The sequence below is a fragment of the Manis javanica genome, chromosome 10 (assembly GCF_040802235.1).
Source record: "Manis javanica isolate MJ-LG chromosome 10, MJ_LKY, whole genome shotgun sequence".
Lineage (NCBI taxonomy): Eukaryota > Metazoa > Chordata > Mammalia > Pholidota > Manidae > Manis > Manis javanica.
In genome coordinates, this window is record NC_133165.1 from 32,819,503 (window position 1) to 32,845,128 (window position 25,626).

Below are 25,626 nucleotides of genomic sequence, written 5' to 3' on the forward strand. Positions count from 1 at the left end.
TTATTCAGAGAGATTAGGAAGGGATTGTCCTTCACCCACCTCAGTTCCTCATTCTTCACCTTCATTGCTTTATTCAAGTGAAAGTTTTCCTTTAATACTGTCCCTACTTCCAGGTAACAGTAAACTCATCTCTTCTTGAAGGAAATCTGAATATATTTTTCTCAGGGAGAGGAGGTATAGTTAGAGACAGAAACTGTAATTCATTTACCCTTTCACCTGGAGGGACTGGGTGTTGTATCTAAAGAGACCCGTACTCCCTCCTAGGAATAGTGATTCTTTGTCAGCCGATGAAGGCAGTGACTTTGAAGACAGCTTGAGACGCAATGTGAAGAAGAGAGCTGCAAAACGACCACTCAAAACAACCCCAGTGAGTCAGTCAGTGTTGTTTTGTTTTTGAATCTGGTCTGGGAAGTGACAAAAGAAAGCCCACAAGAGGCTCAGGAAATATATTTGATGAAAGGATAAGACTTAAGGAGTGTCAAGGGACAGAGTAGGAAAAAGGTAAATTTTAAAGAGATAAGAATGAAAGAAGAAGGTGTTAGGGTATAGAGGAACAGAAATGGGGCTTGGGGACTTTTTAAAAAGAGATAAAGTTATAAATAATCAAGTTCACAATATAAAAATCAGCTATTTCAGATCTGAGTCAGTAACTCAAACTGCTGTGGAATTGGCAGCTTAAGTCTACCTGTGCAATAATGACACCAAGTGTTAATGTTACTTCACTTTTTAAAAACATTCCTGATCTCTTTATACTTCCTAGGTGGCAAAACAGCCAAAAAAGGGGTCCCAAATGGTACGTGGGCATAGCCAGAAAGAGTCCAAGCCACCAGCCAGTTATCTCTTTGATGCTGTGAAAGCTGCCAAAAGTGACATGCAGGTAAAATAGATTGTCTCACTTCTGTTTCTTGATACCATCATAACTTTTATAGGACCATTGTCTACAAACTTGATTTAATGTAGATATTTTAGAGAACATAGCCTATATCAGAAAGGACAGATAAAACTATAGAGTGACTTGGAGTGTTAGAAGGGAGGCTGTGCATGAGTTTCCTAGAAGTATCACAGAGTGGGATCGATTTTGCCTGTAGTGACTGATGGAGGAGGCAAGGGAGGGACATTGGGTAATCAAGAGAATAAGCTTGGAAATATGGGTGGCATCTTCTTCACCCCATCACTTATTAGCTCCACTTTGAACAATATTCTTTTTTCCCTCCATTGTTTTCCTGTAATTTTATTGTAATTGTGTTATAACCTAAAATTGTGTAAGGCTTACATGTAGTTAAAAATTCTTTTAAATGATCACCCACATCTCTAGGGTCAACTCAAGAAATGAAACATTAATAGTGCTGTAGTATAGCTTCTCTCCACCTCTGCCCACACCATCCACTAAGAGGTAACCACTAGAGCAAATTTTCTATATTATTATAGTTTATCACTAAGGAATGTGTTCTTAACTTAAAAATGAATCATTCTTCATATAGCATTCTGTGACTTAATTATTTTAGTTGTTTGAGATTCAGCCATGTAGGTATGTAAAGTTGATTCTTAAAATTTTTAGAAAAGTTTCAAAATTTCAAGCATGGAGTTTTTCTGTTTATATTTTTGTTACTTGACTTCATTGAATTGTGTTCAGAATATGTGGTCTTTGAAATTTAAAAGGACCTGCTTTATGACCTAGTATTTAGTCCATTTCTAAAACTATTTTGCATGAGCTTGAAGAAGACGTGTGTTCTCTAGTTGTTGGCTACAATGTTCTCTTGGGTGACATCAAATTGTTAAATGTGATATTGATATTTCTACTGGGTTTCTTTCTTTTTTTCTGGTCTGGTATAACAATTACAGAAAAAGGTATGTTAAAACAAGGGTGACTTTTATCAGTTATTCCTTTCATTTTCATGCCCCTCTCTGCTAGATATTTTGAGGCTTTGTTTCCTGGTATATAAAACTTTTTATTGTTATATAGTGACACTTTTTTATACTTTAAGACAAAAATTGTTTTGTTATATATTAATATGTATACACTAGCTTTATTTTTGGTTAATATTTGCCTAGTATCTTCCTATCTGTCTTTCTATGTATGTTTGGAGTCTGTCTCCTGCATACAACGTGAATCTAGATTATGTTCTTTAATCCATTTTGCCAATCTCCTTACAAGGAATTTAATTCATTTACATGTATTGTCTCTACTGATTAATTTATTTCTACCACTTTATGAGCTTTCACTTTATCATGCATTTTCTGTTTCTTTTTCCTTTTTCCTTGATTGATTTTGGATTTGTCTTCTGTAATGACCTAAGCACACTTAAATCCATTTGCCCGTTCCAACTTACATGTTGTTATAGTGTTTCACTTCTGTCCATTCCCCCTTTCCCAACACAGCAGACATTACTGTTTTATATGTTTACATATAGTACTTATGTACATTTATTTTCTTTGTTCGTCATTTCTCTCAAATCTTACATACAGAATCATTCTCTTGCTGCCCAGACTTTATCCTTTAAAATTTCCCTTAGATAGAGTTTGTTAACAAATTCATTTTTTGCTTGTATAAAATGTATTTTGCCCTTGTTCTTGAAAGGTTATTTTCTGCCTATAGAATTCTAAGATGATAGTTCTCAACACATTTAAGAGATTATGCCACTGCCTTCTAACTCCCTTATTGCTGCTGAAAGTCAGCTATCAGTCTACATTAGCACTGTCTAATACAACAATTTGTAACAATGGGAATGATATCATATTGTCTAGTGTAGTATCCACTAGCCACGTGTGGCTACTAAGCACTTGAAATGTGGCTGGTGTGACTGAAGAGCTAGATTCTTAATTTTTATCTGATTTAGTATTAGTAGCCACATATGGCTAAGAGCTAATTATTTGTGCAGATGTAATTTATAAATATTTTGTAAGTATTAAATGCAAATCCATTGTTAAAGATCTCTTTTGCTATTACATTTTCCAAGATCCATTTTGCTTTTTTGTTCTGATGTTTTTATAGGATGTTTATATGTATAAATACCCTTTTCAATTTGTCATGCTTGAGATCCATTAGCTTCCAGGCTCTGAGAATTGGTATCTTTCAACAACTACAGAAAATTCTTTTCAAATATTCTCTCTTCCTTATTCTGTCTTCTTCTGGAATTCCATTAAGATATCATTAGAACTTCTCATTCTGTTCTCCATGTTTCTTATACCTCTTCACTATTTCTGCTAGTCTTACTAAGCTACATTTTGAATAATTTTTGTGATTTAATCTTCCAGTTCATTCATCTTCTATTCTGTGTCCAATGTGCCTTTTTTTTGGTATCATTAATATAGAATCACATGAGCAACATTGTGATTACTAGATTCCCCCCATTATCAAGTCCCCATCACATACCCCATTACAGTCATTGTCCATCAGCATAGTAGGATACTATAGAGTCACTGCTTGTCTTTTCTGTGCTATACTGCCTTCCCCTTGACCCCCCCACATTATGTGTGCTAATTGTAATGCCCCTTATTCCTCTTCTCCCTCCTTCCCCACCCACCCTCCCCAGTCCCTTTCCCTTTGGCAACGGTTAGTCCATTCTTGGGTTCTGTGAGTCTGTTGTTGTTTTGTTCCTTCAGTTTTTGCTTTGTTCTTACGCTCCATGTATGACTGAAATCATTTAGTACTTGTCTTTCTCTGCCTGGCTTCTTTCTTTTTTTTTTTTTTAATTTTTTATTAAGGTATGATTGATATACACTCTTATGAAGGTTTCATATGAAAAAACAACGTGGTTACTACATATACTCATATTATCAAGTCCCCACCCATACCCCCAATGCAGTCACTGTCCGTCAGTGTAGTAAGATGCAACAGATCCACTATGTGCCTTCTCTGTGCTACACTGTTCTCCCCATGATCCCCCACACCATGTGTACTAAACATAATATCTCTCAATTCCCTTCTTCCTCCCTCCCCACCTACCCTCCCACACCCCTCCCCTATGGTAACCACTAGTTCATTCTTGGAGTCTCTGAGTCTGCTGCCATTTTGTTCCTTCAGTTTTGCTTCATTGTTATACTCCACAAATGAGGGAAATCATTTGGCATTTGTCTTTCTCCACATGGCTTATTTCACTAAGCATAATGTCCTCCAGCTCCATCCATGTTGTTGCAAATGGTAGGATTTCTTTCTTTTTTATGGCTGAATAGTATTCCATTGTGTATATGTACCACATCTTCTTTATCCATTCATCTACTGATGGACACTTAGGTTGCTTCCATTTCTTGGCTATTGTAAAAAGTGCTGCAATAAACATAGGGGTGCATATGTCTTTTTGAATCTGAGAAGTTGTATTCTTTGGGTAAATTCCAAGGAATGGGATTCTGGGGTCAAATGGTATTTCTATTTTTAGTTTTTTAAGGAACCTCCATATTGCTTTCCACAATGGTTGAACTAGCGTACATTCCCACCAGCAGTGTAGGAGGGTTCCCCTTTCTCCGCATCCTCACCAGCATTTGTTGTTCTTAGTTCTGCCTGGCTTATTTCACTGAGCATAATACTCTTTAGCTCCATCCATGTTGTTGCAAATGATAGGATTTGTTTTCTTCTTATGGCTGAATAATATTCCATTGTGTATATGTACCACATCTTCTTTATCCATTCATCTACTGATGGACACTTAAGTTGCTTCCATTTCTTGGCTATTGTAAATAGTGCTGCAATAAAAATAGGGGTGCATATGTCTTTTTCAAACTGGGATGCTGCATTCTTAGGGTAAATTCCTAGGAGTGGAATCCCTGGGTCAAATGGTATTTCTATTTTGAGTTTTTTTTTAGGAACCTCCATACTGCTTTCCACAGTGCTTGAACTGTTTTACATTCCCCTTTCTCTGCATCCTTGCCAGCATTTGTTGTTCCTGTGTCCAATCTGCTTTTAATCCATTCACTGAAGTTTTAAATTTTAGTTATTTTCACTTCTACAAGTTGTGTTTGGCCTTTTTAGATATTATTCTTTGCTTCTGCTTCCAAGCTTTTATTTCCTTAGTCATAGCATAATAATTTTATAATCTGTGATAATGTCAGTGTCTTAAGTCTGTGAATAGAATTCTGTTTTTTCCTGCTGAGTCTTCCTTTCAGGGGCTTATTTCTTTACTAGGTTTTACTGTGAGCTGCTGATTTTCCATGAAGCTCTGTATGTTGAAATTCTTTGGGGTCTGGGTTGAAGGTGGGTTTCTAAGAGAGGAACCTGCATTTGCTTCTGGCAGTTAACTAGAAACACTCTAGAATCACTTTTAATTAAATTCCCTGATTAACGTTATTCTGACCTGTAGGTATTGAGGATCTGGACTGCAAATCCAGACCTGAGAGCTAGCTGGCTTATGGTTAAGTCTCAAGGGTGAGTTTTTTTTTCTCAGCTGCCTAGTAAGGTCATAATAAGCTAGTTTTCTGGCTTCCCCTTCTGACCTGTAGATTTATTTCTCATTTTTGCTTTCAGGAGAATGAGATTTTTTTTTAGGAATCAACTTTATGCAGGACCTTCTTTTGGACTAGTCTTCTTGGAAAGCCATTAGGGTCTATCTCCTATGTTCTGCATTTCATGTAGCCATCTGGACAGGAGGTCAGGGTTCCCAGAGTTTAACAGACCCCTTAGTGCAAAAATCAACTTGCTATGTCCCAGGACTGTTACCTTCACTTTGTTTTTGAGCTATATAGAATCCTACCTTTAATTCCAGTTCAGTGATACATTTTAAAAGATGTTTCAGAAGTTTAGATGCTTCAATTGAGAAGATCATACAGGATTTCTAGTCCCATTGCCAGAAATAGAAATCATCCACATTGTTTTCCTAGTCTTTGGTGGATGAGTGGCTGGATAGCTACAAGCAAGACCAGGATGCAGGATTCCTGGAGCTCATTAACTTTTTCATCCAATCTTGTGGATGTAAAGGTGAGTAAACTATCCCTTTCTAGTGCTTAGCCTTTTGCACCTATGTTACGAAACGTCTCCTCCATTGAAATGAATGGGATTTGGTGTTTCCCAAGTAAAAGGAGAAGGTAAAGCATAAAGAAATTTTCATGTATGTAACTACATTGTTTATTGGTAAATAGGTAAGTGATCTGGGGGGAATTACATGGTTTGGAGACAGGACCCTTTGTGGAAAAATAATTAATCATGCTACTGTGATAAAAGTGATACTCACATATTTGAAAATGACCATCAGATGCCTTAGCCTTCCTTCCTCTAGATAGAATCATCTTTTATCTTCTTATTCCTTATTAGTCACCTCATCCTATATTTCTCCACTGAAACTGTGGGTGCCCATATCCCAGAGGCTATGTATGACCTAATTTATTGGGGCAAGATAGTCTCAGGCAGGTGGTATTATAAGAATCTACAATCAGTATAGTTTTATTGCTTTGTTTTTTGGTTTGGATTTTTTTCCACCATTGTTTTCTACTGATTGATTACTTTGGATTTTCTAGAGAGGTTGCCTAACAACAGATATACAAGTTAGATGGCGGCAGATTTATGACAAGGATTCAGGTCTCTGGGATATTTCAGTATATTCCCTACCTTGCCTTTAGATGTATGTGTAAATGGTCATAGTGTCGTGTTATGTTCCTTTTAAGTACCTCATCTTCTCCATTCTTCAGGCACTGTGACCCGCGAGATGTTCAAGAAGATGTCCAACTCTGAGATCATCCAGCACCTAACAGAACAGTTTAATGAGGTGCAGAAAGACAATCAGGATCTTCTTGCCACTCTTATTTCAAAATACAAGGCCCATTATCCCATTTTTTCTAAATCTGGGAAATAGGGTAGCTTTTGGAAGGAGGAGTTCAGTCTCCTGGAGGCAAATGGGACCCATAGATATTATCTGAATATGCCTGTAGAGTTAAAAATAGCAGGAAATTGAGGGATAACAGAGGTACATTTTTACTCTACTATTGGGTTTTGATGTCCAAAGTCCTTGTGGCTTCATAGACCTGGTGATAACTTTCCCCATCCTTTTCACAAACCCCTAGGACTCAGGAGACTATCCCTTGACAGCTCCAGGTCCTTCCTGGAAGAAGTTCCAGAGCAGCTTCTGTGAGTTTGTGAAGACATTGGTCTATCAGTGCCAGTACAGCCTCCTCTATGATGGCTTCCCTATGGACAAGCTCATCTCCCTGCTCACTGGCCTTTCAGACTCCCAAGTCCGTGCCTTCCGTCACACTAGCACACTGGCCGGTGAGCACTAGTTTTTACAAATGTATAAAAATACTCATTTTTATAAATTTTATAGATCTTCTGGGATTTGGTAGGACTTTCCTCTGTTCTCCAGTCCTGGATCTTCTTTCCTACCTGCATCTTAGCTCTTTACTTCAAGGCCATGCTGCTTTTATCCTGAGCCTTGGTCCAGTTTCTCACTAGTGGAATTGTAAATGGGTGGATTACAGTGACAGTTTCCAGCCTTAGCATGTTTCTCATAGCTCAGCACTGGGAATATGCTGAGGATTACAAGAAGCCCAAAAGAGTTAGGGAGGAAAAAAGTCCACTCCAGAACAGTCAGTCTTAGGATTTTAGGTTCACCCTGCTCTAGCTTTTCATTTTCACTGCCCTGTTCTTTCTTTTTTGAGCCTACCCTCCCTCCTTGACTTCAGTGATGATTCCTTTATCTTTTTTCCCTGACAAAGCCATGAAGCTAATGACCTCCCTGGTAAGAGTTGCCCTCCAACTGAGTCTGCACAAAGACAACAATCAGCGTCAGTATGAGGCTGAACGAAACAAGGGGCCAGGACAGAGAGCACCTGAGCGGTTGGAGAGCCTGTTGGAGAAACGCAAGGAGGTGAAAACCAGCCCTGCCCCTTCCCTCCCTCCCAGCTCATCCAGTGCCAACCCCTCCCGGCCTCATCCCGCGTGGATCCCAAGCACTTCTCCCAGTTAGGTACAAGCCCCTATGCGACCTTGCAGGTTGTGAATGATGGAGTCTGGCAATAGTTTAGCAGACCTGTCCTTCTCCCAGAGGTCATTGCATGCTCATCTTGTTTCTGGGATATGGGCACAGTAAATCTAATTTAGAGTAAATGTTAAAATTCTCTCTAATTCCACTTTTGCTCAGTTTCTGTTGTCTACATTCATTATCAGAAGTGTGTAAGTATTGTGCCTGCATCTTGTGCAAGGAGTTCAGTTTTGACTTTGGATACTTTGTCAAGTGCAGAGTCTGCAGGTCACTACAGGAGTACTAAAGACCCCCACTGACAAGGGAGGCCAGGGTTTCAAGGAATGGAAAGGGCACAGGCCTTTCACTCCTGGATTTTAATTCTGTTCCAATTAGCTACTAGCTCCATGGCCTTCTGTAGCCTCTGAGCTTCAGTTTCCTTCTCTTTAAAAGGGGGATAATTGTACCATTTGTGAAGATTAAATGAGATGAGTGAATTGCCTAACTTGGCACATGGTAGGTACTTCCTGTGTTTCTTAACAGAATCTTTCATGCTGATTAAACCTTTAAGCAGCTGGGTCTGTAGTGAGACTAGCACTGATTCCCCACCACACACCCTCTCTTAGTATCTGAGACTCCCCCACCATGAGGCCCACGGGATTTCAGACCTGACTGAACCAGTCGGCTGCTTTCCCAGCTTCACCAGAGGTCTCTTCCATGATCAATTATTAGAGAAGGAAACCTACTTCTATCCTCTTTTGCTATTTTTAGTATCAGTATGATCTTGTATGTGTTAGGTCTGTTTCAGACCTGAAGTAGATATGCTAGTGTGACCTGTGTTTTGACTTCTTTGTGCTCTTCATCAAATACCATCCCCCTTTTTGTCTTTTATCTCTCCCTCCCCACTGTTTCCTCTCTCCGCATATAAGCGTTTATTGGCCCTTGACTTTTTCTTCACTCCTCCACTATAAACTACTCCATTTCTATCCTTCCTATTAAGTATTTCTTTACTGCCTTAATGTCCAACCGAACAGTTTTTGCTTTCTAGCCCTTATCCCCACTTTTCTTTGAAATTACTCTCCCAGACCAATGACTTCATAATCCCTATAGCCATTGGCCTTTTCTCAATCTTCCTTTTCCCAGCTTCTGTAGAATGTGGTACTGATGACCTACCTGCCTTGCCTCCTTCCCTCCCTATCCTTCCTTTTCTTTTAAATATGAAATTTTTCAAACATTTAGAAAAATAGGGACACTGGTAAAATGAACACTATATACAAATTAAGTTTAACAACTAATATTTCACCATATTTGCTTCACCAATTTTTTTTTCTATTTTATAGTAAATTTCACACATACTGGTACTTCAACCTCAGGATTTAAATATGTTCTCTAAAGAAATATAAAACATAGATACTCTAAAAACTATCGCTACATAATACCATTTTTATATCCAAAAATAGTAACAATTTCCTAATAATAATTTTCTAATACCAATTAATATTTAAACTTCCCCATTTGTCTCCTAAATACATTTTGTATCTGTTTAATTCCAATCAGGATTTGATTAAGGACTATGCATCACATTTGGTGGTTGCGCTTTTTTGTCTCTTTCAATGTTACATGGAACCTCTGCCTCCCTCCATTTCTCCTTAAGATATTGATTTGTTGAAGAGGTAGGGTTGTTGTCTTTTAATTGTTCCCTCATAAATCTGGGTCTTTGTGATGCTCTTTATAGTCGTGCTTCCTTGGTATCTGTTACTCATCTAAGCTGGGGTTCCTCGGCCATGGGGCTGTCATGGCATTGCGGGACGTTTACCAGCATCCCGGCCTCTGTCCATTAGATGACAGCAGTGCCCTCCCCAAAGTGAGACAACCAAAAATGTCTTCAGACACTGCTCAATGTCTCCTGGGGGCCCCATATGAGAACTGCTGATCTCATCTCTTCATTCTCTTTTTTTGTTAGTGCCATTCCTCCTATCAAACACAACATTTATTTAAGAATTTATTTTCTCAATTATCATTTGTCAAAAACATGTAACTACCACCTAGGACTTTTGAATAGCCAAAGATAACCAAAATAACCAGACAGAGGGGATATTTTTTCCAAACCCAAACCTTTGAAACGTTAGTTAACTATACAACTTTTTCCAGAATTAGGTTTAAAAGGGAACATAGGATATCAGGGGCTCAGACTGAGCCCTGTAATAAATAGGAAGTCGGTGGAAGTTGTACTTTTGCATATTCTTGTGGCTTTATGCTGTTGGAGTACAAGGGAGATTGACCTATTCCTCCCTGTCCTCCAGCTCCAAGAGCATCAAGAGGAGATTGAGGGAATGATGAATGCCCTCTTCAGGGGTGTCTTTGTACATCGGTATAGGTGAGTGAATGGGCTCCTCTCATTGAAACAGCTGGTCCCTGGTTGTTGAATCTCTAAAAATAACAGAGCCCCTTCCTAATTCTGAGTTATTTGGTTAGTCCTAGAGCTAATGCAGCTGGAATAAAAACTCTGACAACAGATGTTTCAAATTAGTGAGGTTTAGTTTGTCCCCACCTACAAAGGATCTTATAAGCTATGCTGGGAGAGCAAATAAGAGGATAAGGCATTGCTGAGTATTCTTCTGCTCCAATTTTGTCCAAGACGTCCCTTTGCCCATCTTCCTGGGGCTGGGGACTGGAGAGGACAAGAGCAGAGAGAGAGCCAAAAGGCAGGGCTTTTCTGAGGGTGTGCAGCATGGCAGGCCTTTTAATCGCCCAGCCTGCTGTGTCACTGCTGAAGGCAGGGGAGTTTTATACTGTGTAAAGAATTGGTAGGATTAGGTTACAAAGAACATCTATATTTGTTTTTCACTCTTACCTAGATTTTAACCTCTGCCTGTCCAGAACTCTTCAGTGATTTAACCTTTTTGGGGAGTTAAAACACACACACGTTTGGTTAACAGTTAAATTGACTTCCAAAATCATTTTTTAAGAGTGGCATGGAAGATAAAATTCAGCTATGTTACAGGCTGGTTACAGAAAGAAAATGTTTACTTTTTTATATATTGTATTTACGTTGGGAGGGGGAAGTGAAAGGCATGGCACATAGTATTCTATTAAGAAAATAGATTCTTCTTTGTTGGAGCTATCTGATAGAATAGATGGCGAGTTTGGAGAGAATGTGATAGGGGTCAATTTATCTCTCTGTCTAGGGATGTCCTTCCTGAGATCCGTGCTATCTGCATTGAGGAGATTGGGTCTTGGATGCAAAGCTACAGTACCTCTTTCCTTACTGACAGTTATTTAAAATATATTGGCTGGACCCTGCATGATAAGGTGAGAGTTGAGGCTGTCTGGTCTCCCCTGTTCCCCTTCTTCACTTCTCTGCCCCGGGACTCTTTGGTTTTTCCTCGTCCTGCCACTTTGGTGTTTCACTAGTGATGATCCCATCAAGGCAGTGAACCTCACAACTCCCCCAGTATTGGGGGGGAGTAGGATAAGGTAGAAAAGAGAAAGACGTGTCCAGAGAGGAAACACCTCAAAACCAGGGTAGAGAAGAGAAAGACTTAACCTCTGTAAAAGCAAGAACATTATTGATGGATTGGTAATGCAACTGCAAGGGTCGTAGCTGAAAGACCCTTTGTGTCATGATTGCTAAATTCTGCTGTGATCCTTTGCTTTTCATGTACGGAGATAGCTCTCATTGTCTCTGAGACATCCAGTCCTCAAGAGAGGACACCAGGCCCAGAAAAAGTAATCTGAGAGGGGTGAGCTCAGAGAGGTCAGTCGGTTGCATTTTCCTCAGCAGCATCGGGAGGTCCGTCTGAAGTGCCTGAAGGCTCTGAAAGGGCTGTACAGCAGTCGGGACTTGACCACCCGCCTGGAGCTCTTCACCAGCCGCTTCAAGGTACAGATGGGACGTCCCCCTAGGCTTGACTTTTTCCTGGGTCCCATTTCCTTGCTTTATCTTTCATTTCTATTGCTCTTAAATGTCTACACCTTTCCCAGCATCTGCTTCTACACTGTCTTTCAGAATCTCTCAAATTGTAATTCTCAAATTATGGGATGGACACAAAAAATTGAAAATGTTCTTCTTTCTGCAGGACCGGATGGTTTCCATGGTCATGGACCGAGAGTACGATGTGGCAGTGGAGGCCGTCAGGTTGCTAATACTTATCCATAAGTGAGTCCTGGGAAGCGGGGAGGCAAGCTTCTCAAACTTCCGCCTTTCCAGCATCAGACAGGCCATTCCAGATCCCTGTGCCCGCGCCTGTTGTACATTGGCTCTTCCTTATGTACAGGTTGAAATACAGAGGTCCTCCTGAGTTGCAGGATCTGCAGGGGAAAAATTTCCCTTCTTCTCTAACTCTCCATACTCCTCTGTCTTCCATTCTTCATTTAAACGTTTTTTGTGAGTTAATCCTCCTTGGTTTTGCCTCTTGTTTCTGGCCTTAGTTGTTCTAGAGACACATCCACACCCATCTGCCCTTTCTCCTTTTCTCTTGGCAGGAACATGGAAGGGGTGCTGACAGATGCAGACTGTGAGAGCATCTACCCCGTCGTGTATGCCTCCAACCGAGCGCTGGCCTCTGCTGCAGGGGAGTTTCTCTACTGGAAGTGAGTGGGCTCCTCTCCTTCATTCATGCATTTGTTCCTTAAACACCATCCCTGGTGTTTGCTCTCCCCGCTCTGCTGCTGCTCTTCTTGAGACCCCTCCAGCCCTATACCTAGTGAGGCTCTCTTGGTGTCACCCTTCCCCCTCCACTGCTTGGGGCTTTCCTCTGCTCCGCGCCTCATTCCCTTCTAGCTATCCTCAGACTGTTTCTCCCCTCCCTGGTGATTATTCCACTCCTCCTCTCTTCCCATGCTGTGTCCTTTCCCTCTGACCATCCCTCCCTGCCAGGCTCTTCTACCCTGAGTGTGAGACCAAAATGACCAAAACAGGGGGAAAAGAGCAACGCCGAAGTCCCTGTGCCCAGAGGACTTTCTTCCACCTTCTGCTGTCCTTCTTCATGGAAAGTAAGGTGATGTATGGAAAGGAGCTCTTTGTCTTTGTGCATAACCCTGCAGGTGGAGGATGGAGCTGGTGAGATTGGAGGGGACATGCAGTTTAGTCAGGAGCTGCTTTTAGGTGAAGTTTTGTAATGTGGCATCACAAACTTACTGAGTACCTTACCCATAGCTCCATGACCATGCTACTTACTTGGTAGACAGCCTGTGGGACTGCGCAGGGTCTCAGCTGAAGAACTGGGAGAGCCTAACAAGCCTGCTGCTGGAGAAGGACCAGAGTACGTACCGTGTGGAAGCCAGCGCAGGGGACATGACCTTCTAGTAGGAGACCAGGAGAGATTCTTCCCTGGCTTGTAAAAGGCTTTGGTGTCAGGGAAGTGGGGGCAGGAGGGGGACTTGGAGGTGGAGGATGGCTAATCTGTGATCCTGTGTCTTTCATCCTCCTGCCATCCCAGACCTGGGCGACATGCAGGAGAGCACACTGATAGAAATCCTTGTGTCGAGTGTCCGGCAAGCTTCAGAGGGTCACCCGCCTGTGGGGCGGGTCACTGGGAGGAAGGTATAGCATGAGGGGTGGGTGGGTTGGTTAGCAGTGTTATATCCAGGTGGTACTGTCCATCCTTACCTTCCAGTCTTGGGCTAGGGTACCCTTTCCTCTGCCCCTCAAAGAATTCCATTTCCAGAAAAAAATTATGAAAGGCACTGCTGAATTCGGTTTTCCTTCCTGAGCAGATAAGATGGTGGGGAGAAAGTGTACATGCACACACCACCTGGACCCAGTGTTTCCACACCTTTCCCACCATCCCAATTGACTAATTCCAGGGCTTAACCCTGAAAGAACGGAAGATCCAAGCCAATGACAAGGTGAAGCTGACCGAGCACCTCATCCCTCTGCTCCCCCAGCTCCTAGCCAAGGTAGAACTGCCCCAGTGCCCAGCGTCTGGGGACGGGCAGGTTGAAGGAAACGGCTTCTGATGGGGAGTGGGATAGGAGCTAGGTAGGTATCAGCTGAGGAGTCTCCCTTGTCAATCCGCACAGTTCTCAGCTGATGCAGAGAAGGTCGCCCCCCTGCTCCAGCTCCTCAACTACTTTGACCTCAACATTTACTGCATCGGGCGCTTGGAGAAGGTGAGTGGGAGGAAGACAGAGTCTCCACACCAGCTGCTTCTCTGGTTGTGTCAATGGCTATACTGCCAGTTCTGGTTCTTCTCAACAACGTGGGTTCCAGAAAAATTCTGAAAAATGCCCCTTCTTAGACATCTTGTCCTTGAAGTCTAATGTTTCCAACCCTGTCTTCTTGCCCTGGGTTATATTCCTCTCCAGAAGAGTATCCTCCCTGCCTCCCCACCACAAGTCTTCTCCTTTTCTCTCAGCACCTGGAGCTGTTCTTGCAGCAGCTCCAGGAGGTGGTGGTAAAGCATGCAGAGCCAACAGTGCTCGAGGCTGGTGCTCATGCCCTCTATCTGCTCTGTAATCCTGAGTTCACCTTCTTCAGCCGGGTGGACTTTGCCCGCAGCCAGCTGGTGGATCTGCTGGCTGACCGCTTCCAGCAAGAACTTGAAGAACTGCTGCAGGTAGGAACTAGGCCTGAACCCTGGGGCCCCCAAGTGGGAGAGTGCCCCAGGACGGGAATGGGGATCTGTGCATTCTCCAGAAAACCCGACTGTAACCTTTTCTCCTCAGTCATCCTTCCTAGATGAGGATGAGGTGTACTGTCTGGCAGCCACTCTGAAGCGCCTCTCCGCTTTCTACAAGTGAGCAGCTCACCTCCTGCCCCCTCCCCCATTTCTGCTGGTGTCTGTGGAGGTGACTGCTCCTGTTTTGTTCACATAATATCCCCCCACCCCCATCCCAGTGCTCATGACTTAACCCACTGGAAGCTCTACGAGCCATGCTACCAACTCCTCCAGAGGGCTGTGGACACAGGAGAGATTCCTCGCCAGGCAAGTAGCCAAGAAGTTGGTGATACGGAGTTGGAGAGGAGTGTTAAGGGCCCTGTGTCCCAGGCAGCCAACTCTTCTGGGCAGTTCTGGTCCCAAGATCTGGAGTAGACATGAGGGAGAAAGAACACGTGTGTGTCATTTGTTCTTGTCCACCCTCAGAAGGTGACCTGTACTTCCAGTGCCTGCAAATGGCCATCCTTTCTGGCATCCAGAGAGTCAAGGATAACAGTGTGGGCTTCTAAGGGTACTTCAGCTAAACCCAGGAGAAGTGGCTTCTCTACCCAGTATAGAACCTTCCAAAGACTATCCGCAGTCAATTCTTTCCACCAGAAAAGGAATCGGGTCTCCCTGACCTCATTTTGTCTTCACTGCTTTTGCCTTTCTCCACTGCTCTGCATGTATCTGCCTGTCTATGTCCCTCCCTCCCTCTCCTTCCCTGCCTGCCCCTCACTGTCCTGACCACCCCTCATTTTGGTAACACTTCATCATTGCAGGTGGTCCTGCCAGCCTTGAGTCTCATCTATGTTTCCATTCTCTGGACACTAACCCACCTTTCTGGATCAGGTGCTTCCCAGGTAAACATGGGCTGGAGTTGGGATGGAAATGGAGGAGCCTGTATCTCCGTTCCTCCCCCTTAAGCCACTGTCTCCACAGAAGCAGCTGTTGAGTTTGAAGGGCAGAATGGTGGCCTTCTGCAAGCTCTGCCAGAGCTGCCTCTCAGACATGGATCCGGAGATCCAGGAGCAGGTGAGCATTTACTCAGTGGGGCCGAGGAGGCAAGTCTCCCCTGTGGTCTGAGGAAACCCTGTTCTAAGGAGAAAATCACTGTGTAATTTCTATATTGGTCAACGTTCTGTGCTTTGTAAGCATTCTTTTTTTTCCCCCAACAGGCTTTTGTCTTATTAAGTGATCTACTTCTCATCTTCAGCCCTCAGATGATTGTAGGGGGACGTGATTTCCTTAGGCCCCTTGTCTTTTTTCCTGAAGCCACTCTCCAGTCTGAGCTAGCCAGCTTCCTCATGGACCATGTCTTCATCCAGCCTGGAGAACTGGGCAGTGGTACAGGGACTCTATACCTGGGGCTTGGGAAGGGACTGGGGTTTGGGAATACAGGGCAGGAGGCCTAATCTGTGATTGTGATGTTCACGTTCTGCATTTAATGTGAACCAGGTCATTCCCAGGAGGACCACCTACAGATAGAGCAGCTGCACCAGCGGCGCCGCCTCCTGGCTGGGTTCTGCAAGCTGTTGCTTTATGGGGTGCTGGAGATGGATGCCGCCTCAGATGTCTTCAAGCACTACAGCAGGGTACTGTGAGGAACCAAGCCAAGTGTGGTGTGACTTGAGTAGTACAGCGCCACCAAAGGGAGAGTTGGGTGGTGGCATTGGGTTAAAGGAGAAGTAGAAGGGAAAAGCAGTAGGGGGTTAGAATAAAGGGACAAGGGAAAGAGACTCAATAACAAGTAATTATGGAGAAAAAGCTTTTAGGAGAAAGAAACTCAGTGGAGAGGAAATGTCTTACTCTTCTTAAAGATACCTGGATGTTCCTCTTCCCACCATTGTATTGATTTCACTTTACTGAGCACCTACAGTGTGCTAAGCACCCTTTGGGCACAAGGACATAGCAGTGAACAACAGATGAATGTTCCTGCTTCGTCAGGGGAGACATAGCAATGGCTTCGGTTCTGGAAGAGAGTGAGCACTGGCAGGCTTAGGACTCTTCTCCAAGAGATGGGCACAAGGCACTTTGTTCCTTCTTTATTTGCCTAAGCTCTGCTATCTTGGGCTTTGCACCTATTGGCCAGCAATGAGGTCTAGTCTCAGTTTTATGCATAGGTTCCTGTTTCCCTCCCTACAGCACTTTTGGAAAGAGGCATGATCAGGCATGTAAAGGAAGAAACAAAGAGGAAACAGCCTTTTCCTGTGCTCAAACATCTCTTCTCCATTTCCTCTCTCAGTTCTACAGTGACTATGGTGATATTATCAAGGAAACGTTAACTAGAGCAAGGCAGATTGACCGGAGTCAGTGTTCCCAGATCCTGTTGCTGAGCCTCAAGCAGGTACACCTTCTGCCTTGAGGGCCTCAAGCCTGTGACTTGCCTTCCCTGCAGTCACGCTCTTATCCAACCCCAGCTATATCAGATGTGGGATCTTACGAGCTGGAACTTTCTAATTTATTTTGACTCTTAACATTATATGACGATCTCCCCCATGACTGTAGACCAGTAGAAAGTATTAACTGACCAGGCAGTTTCCACCCCAACTGCATAGAAATTCAACTGTTGTTTAGGACATCAGAGCACCACCAACAATTCTTGATATTTTTCCAGTCCATTCCCTCTCAGCCCCTTCAGTTACCACAGACATTTTTATTTATTGTTGCAGAGCAGAGATGAAGTCTCTCTGCTGTAGCAGGTCAGGGGTAGGGATGGTGTCCTGGGAGGAAAATAAAAGTAGCAGATTGTGTCTCTAGCTCTTTGGGATTTCTGGGCAGAGACGGGAATGCTTTACTTCTTCATTTCCACTGTTCCTCCTTCCCCAATGCACCATGTCTCTTGGGCACAGTTGTACACAGAACTGCTGCAGGAACAGGGGCCCGAGGGCCTGAATGAGCTCCCGGCCTTTACTGAAATGAGGGACCTGGCCCGGAGGTTTGCCTTGAGCTTTGGACCCCAACAGCTACAGAACCGTGACCTTGTAGTCAAGCTACACAAGTAAGGAAGTATTGGTTGGAAGTCCGGTACTTGAATGTTTGTTAGAGGGCTGAGCCAGGCTGTGTACAGCGAGGCTGGGAGTGAGGTCTTGGAGGGTAGCAGGCAGGTTGGGGGGCTGTTTTACTCTAGGAAACAAGCTTGGGGACAGGGTGAGCTAAGAGTGGATGTGCAGCTCTGGGAGAGAAGAGGGAAGGGACTGTCCTTCTAAAATAACTCTGTTCAACCAAGGGAAGGCATCAAGTTCTCCTTGTCTGAGCCTCCTCCAGCTGGCTCCTCCAGTCAGCCCCCACATCTAGCCTTCCTGGAGCTCCTTTCAGAATTTTCCCCTCGACTCTTCCATCAAGACAAGCAGCTGCTGTAAGTTGGTGGGTAGGAGGCTAAGATGTGGATTAGGGGAAAGGGGCACGGGAGGGCACAGGGGGCCAGCTAAGCCTCTTCATTCCACCCCTTCCTTAGACTCTCCTACCTGGAAAAGTATCTGCAGCATTTCTCCCAGGCACCTGGCCAGCCCTGGGGTCCTGTCACCATCTACTGCCACTCCCTCAGCCCTGTGGAGAGCATGGCAGAGGCCAGCCCTAGGGGCTACCTCCGCCCCAAGAGGAGGCGCCTGGAAGGTAAAGTGCCCTGTGTGGCCTGCATCTGGCCTCCGGGTCTCACACGGCTTCCCTGATGGCTGCTGTATGGTCCCCAGGTAGAAGTGTATGGTCTTTTGCCTCCTTCATACTTTCCTTTGGTCAAAAAATATTTCGCTGAGCATCTACAATTAAGGGTACTCATTTTCTTTAGGGTTTATCTAGCCAACTAAAAATAGCAAACCTCTATAAAAAAACAGATAGAAACAAATTATAAAACCAAAGACTGACTAAGAGATCTGTACATTTAGGGTGCCTTCCCTTGACACCTTGTATTGTTACCCAGATTTTAAAGATTTTTACACAGCCTTCATGATATTTTTGCCTTCCAATCACTACCTGTCTTACAACCTACCTAAGGATTTTTAAGTTCTTTTTTTAAATATGATCTCATCTTAGATGATAATATCCTAGAAATCACAAGTTTGACATGTTAGATGTTTTTCCTTGTGTACATTAAAACATTAGCAGTCAGTGCCATTTTCCCCTTCCCTAGCTATAGACAGTATCACTAATCTGCTTCCTGTGTCTGGATTTGCCTATTCTAGACACTGCATATAAATGAAATCATACAATATGTGGCCTTGTGTGTCTGACGTCCTTCACTTAGCATGTTTTCAAGGTTTATCACACATCAGTACCTCATACCTTTTTTTTTGATATCATTAATATACAATTACTTGAACCAACATTATGGTTACTAGACTCCCCATATTATCAAGTTCCCCCCCACATACCCCATTACAGTCACTGTCCATCAGTGTAGTAAGATGCTATAGAATCATTACTTGTCTTATCTGTATATACTGCCTTCCCCATGCCCCCAACCCCCTACATTATGTGTGTTAATCGTAAAGCCCCATTTTCTCCCTTATCCCTCCCTTCTCACCCATCCTTCCAAGTCCCTTTCCCTTTGGTAACTGTCAGTCCATTCTTGGGTTCTGTGAGTCTGCTATTTTGTTCCTTCAGTTTTTTCTTTGTTTTTATACTCCACAGATGAGTGAAATCATTTGATCCTTGTCTTTCTCTACCTGGCTTATTTCACTGAGCATAATACCCTCTAGCTCCATCCATGTTGTTGCAAATGGTAGGATTTGTTTTCTTCTTATGGCTGAATAATATTCCATTATGCATATATTCCACATCTGCTTTATCCATTCATCTACTGATGGACACTTAGGTTGCTTCCATTTCTTGGCTATTGTAAATAGTGCTGTGATAAACATAGGAGTGCATATGTCTTTTTCAAACTAGGCTGCTGCATTCTTAGGGTAAATTCCTAAGAATGGAATTCCTGGTCAAATGGTATTTCTATTTTGAGTTTTTTGAGGAACCTCCATACTGCTTTCCACAACCTCATACCATTTTTATGGTCAAATAATATTCCATTGTATAGCAATACCACATTTATCCATTCCAACTAGTATCCAAATGTTTTAACTTTTGACAGAACTCCACTTTTGACATAACTTTTGACTGTTATACATAATATAGCTATAGACATTCATGTACAGGTTTTGTGTGGACATGTGTTGTCAGTTCTCTTGAGATAAACCCTAGAGTAAAATTGCTGGACATATGTTAACTCTATGTTTAACTTCCTGAGGAACTACCAAACATTTCCAAAATGTCCACATTATTTTACAATCCCAGAGCAATTTATGAGAGTCCCAGTCTCTCTCTCCACATTCTTACCAACACTTGTTATTGTCTGTCTTTTTTATTTTAGCTATTGCCTGTCTTTTTTATTTTAGCCATATTCCAATGGCTATGAGTTCATATCTAATTGTGGTTTAAATTTGCTTTTCCCTAATAACTAATGATGTTGAGCATTTTTTCACATGCTTATTGACCATTTGTATATCTTCTTTGGAGAAATGTCTCTTGAAATCCTGGGCTCCTTTTCAAATAGGGTTGTTGTCTTTTTATTGTTAAGTTGTAAGAGTTCTTACATATTCTGGATAGGAATTGCTTATGAGATATACAGAAATTTTCTACCATTCTATGGGTTGTCTTTTTCTTGATGGTGTCTTTTGAAACCAAAAGTTCTTAATTTTGATGAAATACAACTTACCTGGTTTTTCTTTTGTTGTTTGTACCTGGTATCATTTCTTAAGAAACCATTGCCTAATTCAAGGTCATGAAGATTGCCCAACTGTGTTTTCTTTAAGAGTTTTCTAGTTTTAGCTCTTCTATTTAGGTCTGTGATCCATTCTGAGTTCATTTTTATATATGGTGTGAGGTAGAGTGTGACTTCTTTTCAGTCTTCTGTGTACTGCCTAAAATTATCCCTATGCCACCAGGAAATTCTGCTTTTAATCAGTTAACTAATGAGTACTTGTCAAGGACCTGCTATATGCAGGATTCTGTGTTAAGTGCTTTAGAGAACACAAAGGATCCTCAAGCAGCTTACCATCTAATGGGGGAGAGAGAAAATATATCCATAGGAAATCTGAATTACGAACAGTCACCATTAAATGACAATATCCAGAAGGTCTGGGAATCAACATACAAATGCTATAGAGTTGAGGAAAGGAAGACTTCACTTTATGTGATAAGTGAAAGCTTTACCAAGAAGGTGGAGGTTAAGCTGGAGCTTAAAAAAATGGGTAAAATTTATAAAAGCTGAACAGAGGAAGAATGAGTATCATGGGCTAAAAGAGTGGCACAAGCAAAACAGAAGAAGGTGTGCGTTTGTGGAAACTCATAGATGTATAGACTGGTTGGCCTAAAACAGGGTTAGTAAGGTGGCATAAAGGTGGAAAGACTGGTTCCATTGTTCATTCAGCAGACGTGTATTGAGCTCTGTGTACTGAGAATACAGCAGTGAACAAAAACAGACAAATGCCTCTTTAGAGAGTGTCAGGTGGTGCTATGTGCTGTTGCAGAAAAGCATGGAAGAGGATGAGGAAACACTGGCAAGGTGGGGATTGCAGCCTTTTGTAGAGTGACCAGAGGGAAGCCTCACCGAGAATGTGAGTGTTGGGCAAAGCCCTGGAGGAAGTGAGGGGAGCAGTCTTGGTGTGTATAGAAGAGCATACAGAGGGGCAGCCAGTCCAGTGGCTGGCTGGGTGGGGGTGAGCCTGGCACATTCAAGGAACAGCAAAGACTCAGGCCAAACAGAGACTAAGATATGAGAGTGAAGAGATGGCAGGACCACAGAACATCTGAGGCTGAGTAAAGACTGGCTTTAACTCAGAATTGGGGAGACATTGAAGGATTTGAGAAGAGGCATGACAGGATCTGCCTTATGTTTTCACAGGGGCTCTCTGGTTGCTGTATAGAGACCTGGCTGTAGAGGGGCCGGGGTAGATGTACAGGACCCCATGAGGAGGCTGGTGTGGGTGTCAGGACAAGAGGTGGGTAGACAGGGCCATGGCTGAGAGGCAGAAGCTGCCGGACTCTGTTCTATTTATTTCCCAGGTCTCACTATGGGACTCCCTGACGCACTGGGTATGGGATATAGGACAGAGGACTTGGGGATGGCTCCAAGGTTTTGGCCTAGCAGCTGGAAAGATGGAGCTGTCAGATGAGATGGGGAAGGGGGTGAGTGGGAAGATCCCGACTTTGGTATTTGTCATGTTATTCAGGAGCAGGTGTTGGACAGACAGCCGGGCAGCAGCATCTGAAGGTCAGGGGAGAGGCAAAAGCTTTAGATAAATCTGGGGGCCTTTAAAGGTTTGAAACTGAATGGCTGTGGAAGCCAGTGAGGATGGAAAAGAGAGGCTGAAGGGCTGTGTCTGTGAGCATCACTCCATCTGTAGGTTGGGGACATTAGGAGGATCCACGTGGGCCCAGTGTTCTTCTCTGGGGAGACATGCTCATGGGTGAGGCTCTTTCCTGGTTTCTGTAGCCTCCCTTAAACCAGCAGCAGCCCCCTTTCTGGCTACACAGCTGTGGGGAGGGAAGTGATAGGGTGTGAATGTTCACAGTTGATAAATATTAACATCGGTTCATCTCTTTTCTGAGACATCTGGACTTCTTTCGCCTTTGGCTGCTCGGGTCTCTGAGGAGAGAGTTGAACATTTTGAACCCCAGGCCCTCCACTTACCTGCACAGCAGAGCTACGCTGGCATTGTGGTCATCTCGCATTTTCTGGCTTTTAGAAAATCCAGCCTCCCATTCCTGTGTTCTTCTGTACCCTCATGCTTCCACCCTGGCTTTGGGTCCCAAAATGCTGTTGCCCTCTAGGCCTGTTCTCCACAGAAATCTTGAATGTGCACATTGATTAACGGAGGCCTCTCCTCTAGGGCCCACCTCTGAATCACATCCAGTGTTGATACATCACTGTTTACATCTTCAAAATGGATACTTACCTCTCTTTCCATCTTGTTTTCTCAGCTGTATAGTAAGTTTTTCTTGGACAAGTCCTGAATAGAGTTCCAGAAGCCTTATTTTGTAGTGCATATGGCTATGCTCAGATTTTAGTCATAACATAATGAAGCCATATGGGTTTCCCATTCCCTCCTTCCTAACTTCCCTGAAGCAAATCCTGGGCAGGTCCTGAGAAGCTTCTGTGGCAGTACCTGGTCTTCAGTTAATGCTTCTGCTGCTTTGCAGGCCCCGCCAGGCAGCACAGAGAGGATGTCTCTTCATCCCAGGAGGAAAGCCTACAGCTGAACAGTATCCCTGCCACCCCGCCCCTCACATCCACGGCTGTGAAGAGCAGGCAGCCCCTGGGGGGGTTGGACAAGATGGAAGAAGAAGGCGCCTCAGAACTGCAGTTTACCCAAGGGTGAGGCGGGAGCATCAGGGGCTGGCAACCGAGTGGGTGTCTTACTGTTCCCTCCTGCAGCATCATTCATTCTTGGGTTCCTCTCCAGTCCTTTACCTTTTTTTTAGCTTTAAATTTTTATTTTTCCCTGAGCTCTGAACTTTTCTGCCCTTTAACACGGCCACTCTATCCCCTCTTTTTACTGTTTACTTTTATCCCGTATCACTAATCCGACTTTATACCCAACAGCCATCCCCTGTCAGGCACCCAGAGGTCAAGGTTCTCGGGCCCACAGCATTTCTGGACTCCATGCAACCCTCTAGGTCCTGGTTTGGGCAACCAGCTGAACCGGTAAGCTTTTCTCATCATCTTCTGTCTTCATTTCAAACCTGTCACCCACTGTGAGGGTTTTTTTCCCTGTTGCCAGTGCTTCCATACCAGTGTTTTCTGGACTTGTTTGAACCACAGACCACCTTCCAGGATAGTGTGGAACCTAGGGTGTAAAACTGATGGAAGTAGCCCAGCTCTGATTGGAGCAGGCATGGGAGCTGAGAGCCCTGCTCCCCTCACCTCCCACCTCTTCTCCCTGGGAGCCTCTGAGAAACCTTCAGGGGCTTAAAAAACAACCTGAAAGCTTCTGCTCTTTGCTGTTGCCATCAGACTCAGCCTTATGGAAGAGGACGAAGAAGAACTAGACATTCAGAATGAGTTAAGTGGAGAATGGCAGGATATGGACAAGGTGAGTGGACCCAAGCTTCCCTTGCCCTCCAGAACTGGAGGCAGACATGTGAAGGAAAGGAGAGGGACTCTCCTGTCAGGCCTCCTGTGCTCTTGTCCCAGAGCTGCTTAGGACTTCTGGGAATAGTAACAGTAAAGGAGGGAGGTTTGCAAGTTGCTTTGCACTTTGCTTGCACTTTTATTACAGAAACAGGAAAGATTCAAAATACCAAGAGGGCTGGACTGACACTCCATCTGTCTCCCCAAATAAGTACTTTGCCTCCAAATCTAAGAACTGAAAGTTGTCGGGAGGAGACTGGAAGGCCACCCAGTGCAGCCTGGCCCTGGGTTCAGTCCTCCCCTGCCCTCCTCCCTCCTTCCTGGCACCTGCTGTTCCCCACACTCGCAGCCGCCACTTCTCTAGGACCAGGAGCTCAGACCCTCACCTGCACAGGAGCTTTAGGTGCCTTAGAAATGAGGCAGTCTCACATCTGCTGCAGCTGCTCCTCTGCTCCTTCTCTGCTCCCTCTCTGCTCCCTCTCTGCTCTATAAGGAGGGTTGGAGGATGGACAGAGAAACGTATTGTGCTCAGGAAGAATGAACAACAGTGTCCTCAGATGGACACCAGAGAGCCAGGCCTCTACTGAAACAGTCTTTGCTAAAGTCCCAGCCATAGAAGTCCCAGCTCTGGCTCCACAGCTGAACACAGGCTAGGAGACACTTCTTTTATGAGCCCAGGGAAGCTGAGGCCTGACCCTTCACCCTGCCCCACCTTTGCTAGTCTCTGCATGCCAACTGCAGCAGGGCCCCACCATGGCCCTCAATGCTTGTTCTTGTGAGACTGGAAAGGGCCCTTTGCTGCTGTCCACCAGTGATGGGGGTGAAGGACCCTCTGACTTTGGACCCCATTCTCTCTAGGACTCTTCCCCCAGTGAGCACAGGCTGGACCTCTTAGATTCTAGAGAGCTAAACATCGAGGTGAGTGTCCCCAAAACACTACAAAAGGTGTCCTAAGAGGAGTCAGGTGTCTTTGGGAGAGGCTGGTAGGTGACCCATGCACCTGTCAAGTAGGTGGAGAGAGGCTGCAGCCATCGCCTGCCCTCTCAGCTGTCCTGGAGCTTCAGGCGTGACCCTGTGGAAGGTGGGAAAACTGTAGGTTTGTTGTTTGGGGACCTGGCAGTTGTCTCTTTGCCCTTCAGTCTGTGCTGGTGTAAATGTTTCCGTCCATGTCTCCCATTACAGGATCTCTGACATGACTCTATCCTCCCCTTCTCCACTCCCCACCTCAACGACATGACCATTTGGAAAAGGCAAACAGGACAACAAGCAAAGTAACCATTATGTCCAGCACCATCCTTACCTGCTGGGTCTCTAAGGGGGAGGAAAGGGGGGCTGTGCCTTTCTACGAACCTTTCTCTGATGATTTGGGGTAGAGAGGTCTTAAGCCCCATCCTCCTGAATGTACCCCAGCTCTGCCCTTGGTGTGGAGCAGGTACCTTTCTCTTGCCCTGTTTGGGGTAAGGCATAGCCTCAGCCTTGGAGAAGGGCCATGTTGAATGGAAAGAGCCCAGTCGTCTTCTTGTGTTTTTGGAACATCTGTCCTAGCCTTTCTAGAGAATAGCTCAATAAATACGTTTGAATCGGCTGCTTCTCAGGCTGGTAGAGGTCAGGTTCTTTGGTGGTATTTTAAGCAGCCCTGCCTGACCCAGGGTCCCAGAATACCATGCACTACATCCCCCCAGGTGCTTTATATACTGGCTCTCATGGCTGTGCTGCGTGGAAATGTGAGGGCAGGCAGAGGCATCAGGGAGACCGCCTGCCTTTGAGTAGTTTCTCTGGGGAGGCCGAGAGGGAAAGCAGTACCCTGATGGGCTGGAGGGTGGGCTGCCCATCTTTCCTACACTGAGCCTGGCCAGTCCACACAGCTCAGCAGCCTTTACCCAACGGTTCCTTCCAGGGGTAATTTCATGCTCTTATGCCAGAGACACCTGACATAATTTGAAATTTCATGGAATCTCAATATCTGAGAGTTAGAAGG

At 44.2% G+C, this 25,626-nt stretch overlaps 1 protein-coding gene across 8 annotated transcripts in view; it reads left to right on the plus strand.

Annotated features, from left to right (window-relative positions):
• Positions 1–25,233, plus strand: part of STAG3 (STAG3 cohesin complex component) — a 27,360-nt gene extending 2,127 nt beyond the window's left edge. For 4 of the 8 annotated variants that reach the window (XM_073215112.1, XM_037011794.2, XM_037011798.2 and 1 more), the window contains 33 exons: positions 265–367; positions 761–877; positions 5,812–5,908; positions 6,616–6,692; positions 6,988–7,192; positions 7,639–7,790; positions 10,187–10,260; positions 11,072–11,195; positions 11,668–11,766; positions 11,963–12,042; positions 12,369–12,476; positions 12,763–12,883; positions 13,042–13,147; positions 13,325–13,428; positions 13,692–13,784; positions 13,908–13,997; positions 14,243–14,443; positions 14,553–14,623; positions 14,725–14,812; positions 15,307–15,387; positions 15,467–15,559; positions 15,703–15,871; positions 15,983–16,119; positions 16,770–16,871; positions 17,377–17,525; positions 17,754–17,882; positions 17,982–18,139; positions 22,718–22,892; positions 23,121–23,222; positions 23,532–23,610; positions 24,507–24,566; positions 24,660–24,740; positions 24,831–25,233. In XM_073215112.1, coding sequence (XP_073071213.1) covers positions 265–367; positions 761–877; positions 5,812–5,908; positions 6,616–6,692; positions 6,988–7,192; positions 7,639–7,790; positions 10,187–10,260; positions 11,072–11,195; positions 11,668–11,766; positions 11,963–12,042; positions 12,369–12,476; positions 12,763–12,883; positions 13,042–13,147; positions 13,325–13,428; positions 13,692–13,784; positions 13,908–13,997; positions 14,243–14,443; positions 14,553–14,623; positions 14,725–14,812; positions 15,307–15,387; positions 15,467–15,559; positions 15,703–15,871; positions 15,983–16,119; positions 16,770–16,871; positions 17,377–17,525; positions 17,754–17,882; positions 17,982–18,139; positions 22,718–22,892; positions 23,121–23,222; positions 23,532–23,610; positions 24,507–24,566; positions 24,660–24,740; positions 24,831–24,839 — 3,634 coding nt within the window. In that variant the 3' untranslated portion in view covers positions 24,840–25,233. The remainder of the gene's footprint in view (positions 1–264; positions 368–760; positions 878–5,811; positions 5,909–6,615; positions 6,693–6,987; positions 7,193–7,638; positions 7,791–10,186; positions 10,261–11,071; positions 11,196–11,667; positions 11,767–11,962; positions 12,043–12,368; positions 12,477–12,762; positions 12,884–13,041; positions 13,148–13,324; positions 13,429–13,691; positions 13,785–13,907; positions 13,998–14,242; positions 14,444–14,552; positions 14,624–14,724; positions 14,813–15,306; positions 15,388–15,466; positions 15,560–15,702; positions 15,872–15,982; positions 16,120–16,769; positions 16,872–17,376; positions 17,526–17,753; positions 17,883–17,981; positions 18,140–22,717; positions 22,893–23,120; positions 23,223–23,531; positions 23,611–24,506; positions 24,567–24,659; positions 24,741–24,830) is intronic. The other 4 variants (XM_037011795.2, XM_073215111.1, XM_017666110.3 and 1 more) reach the window with 4 other exon arrangements.
• Positions 25,234–25,626: the final 393 nt, after the last annotated feature.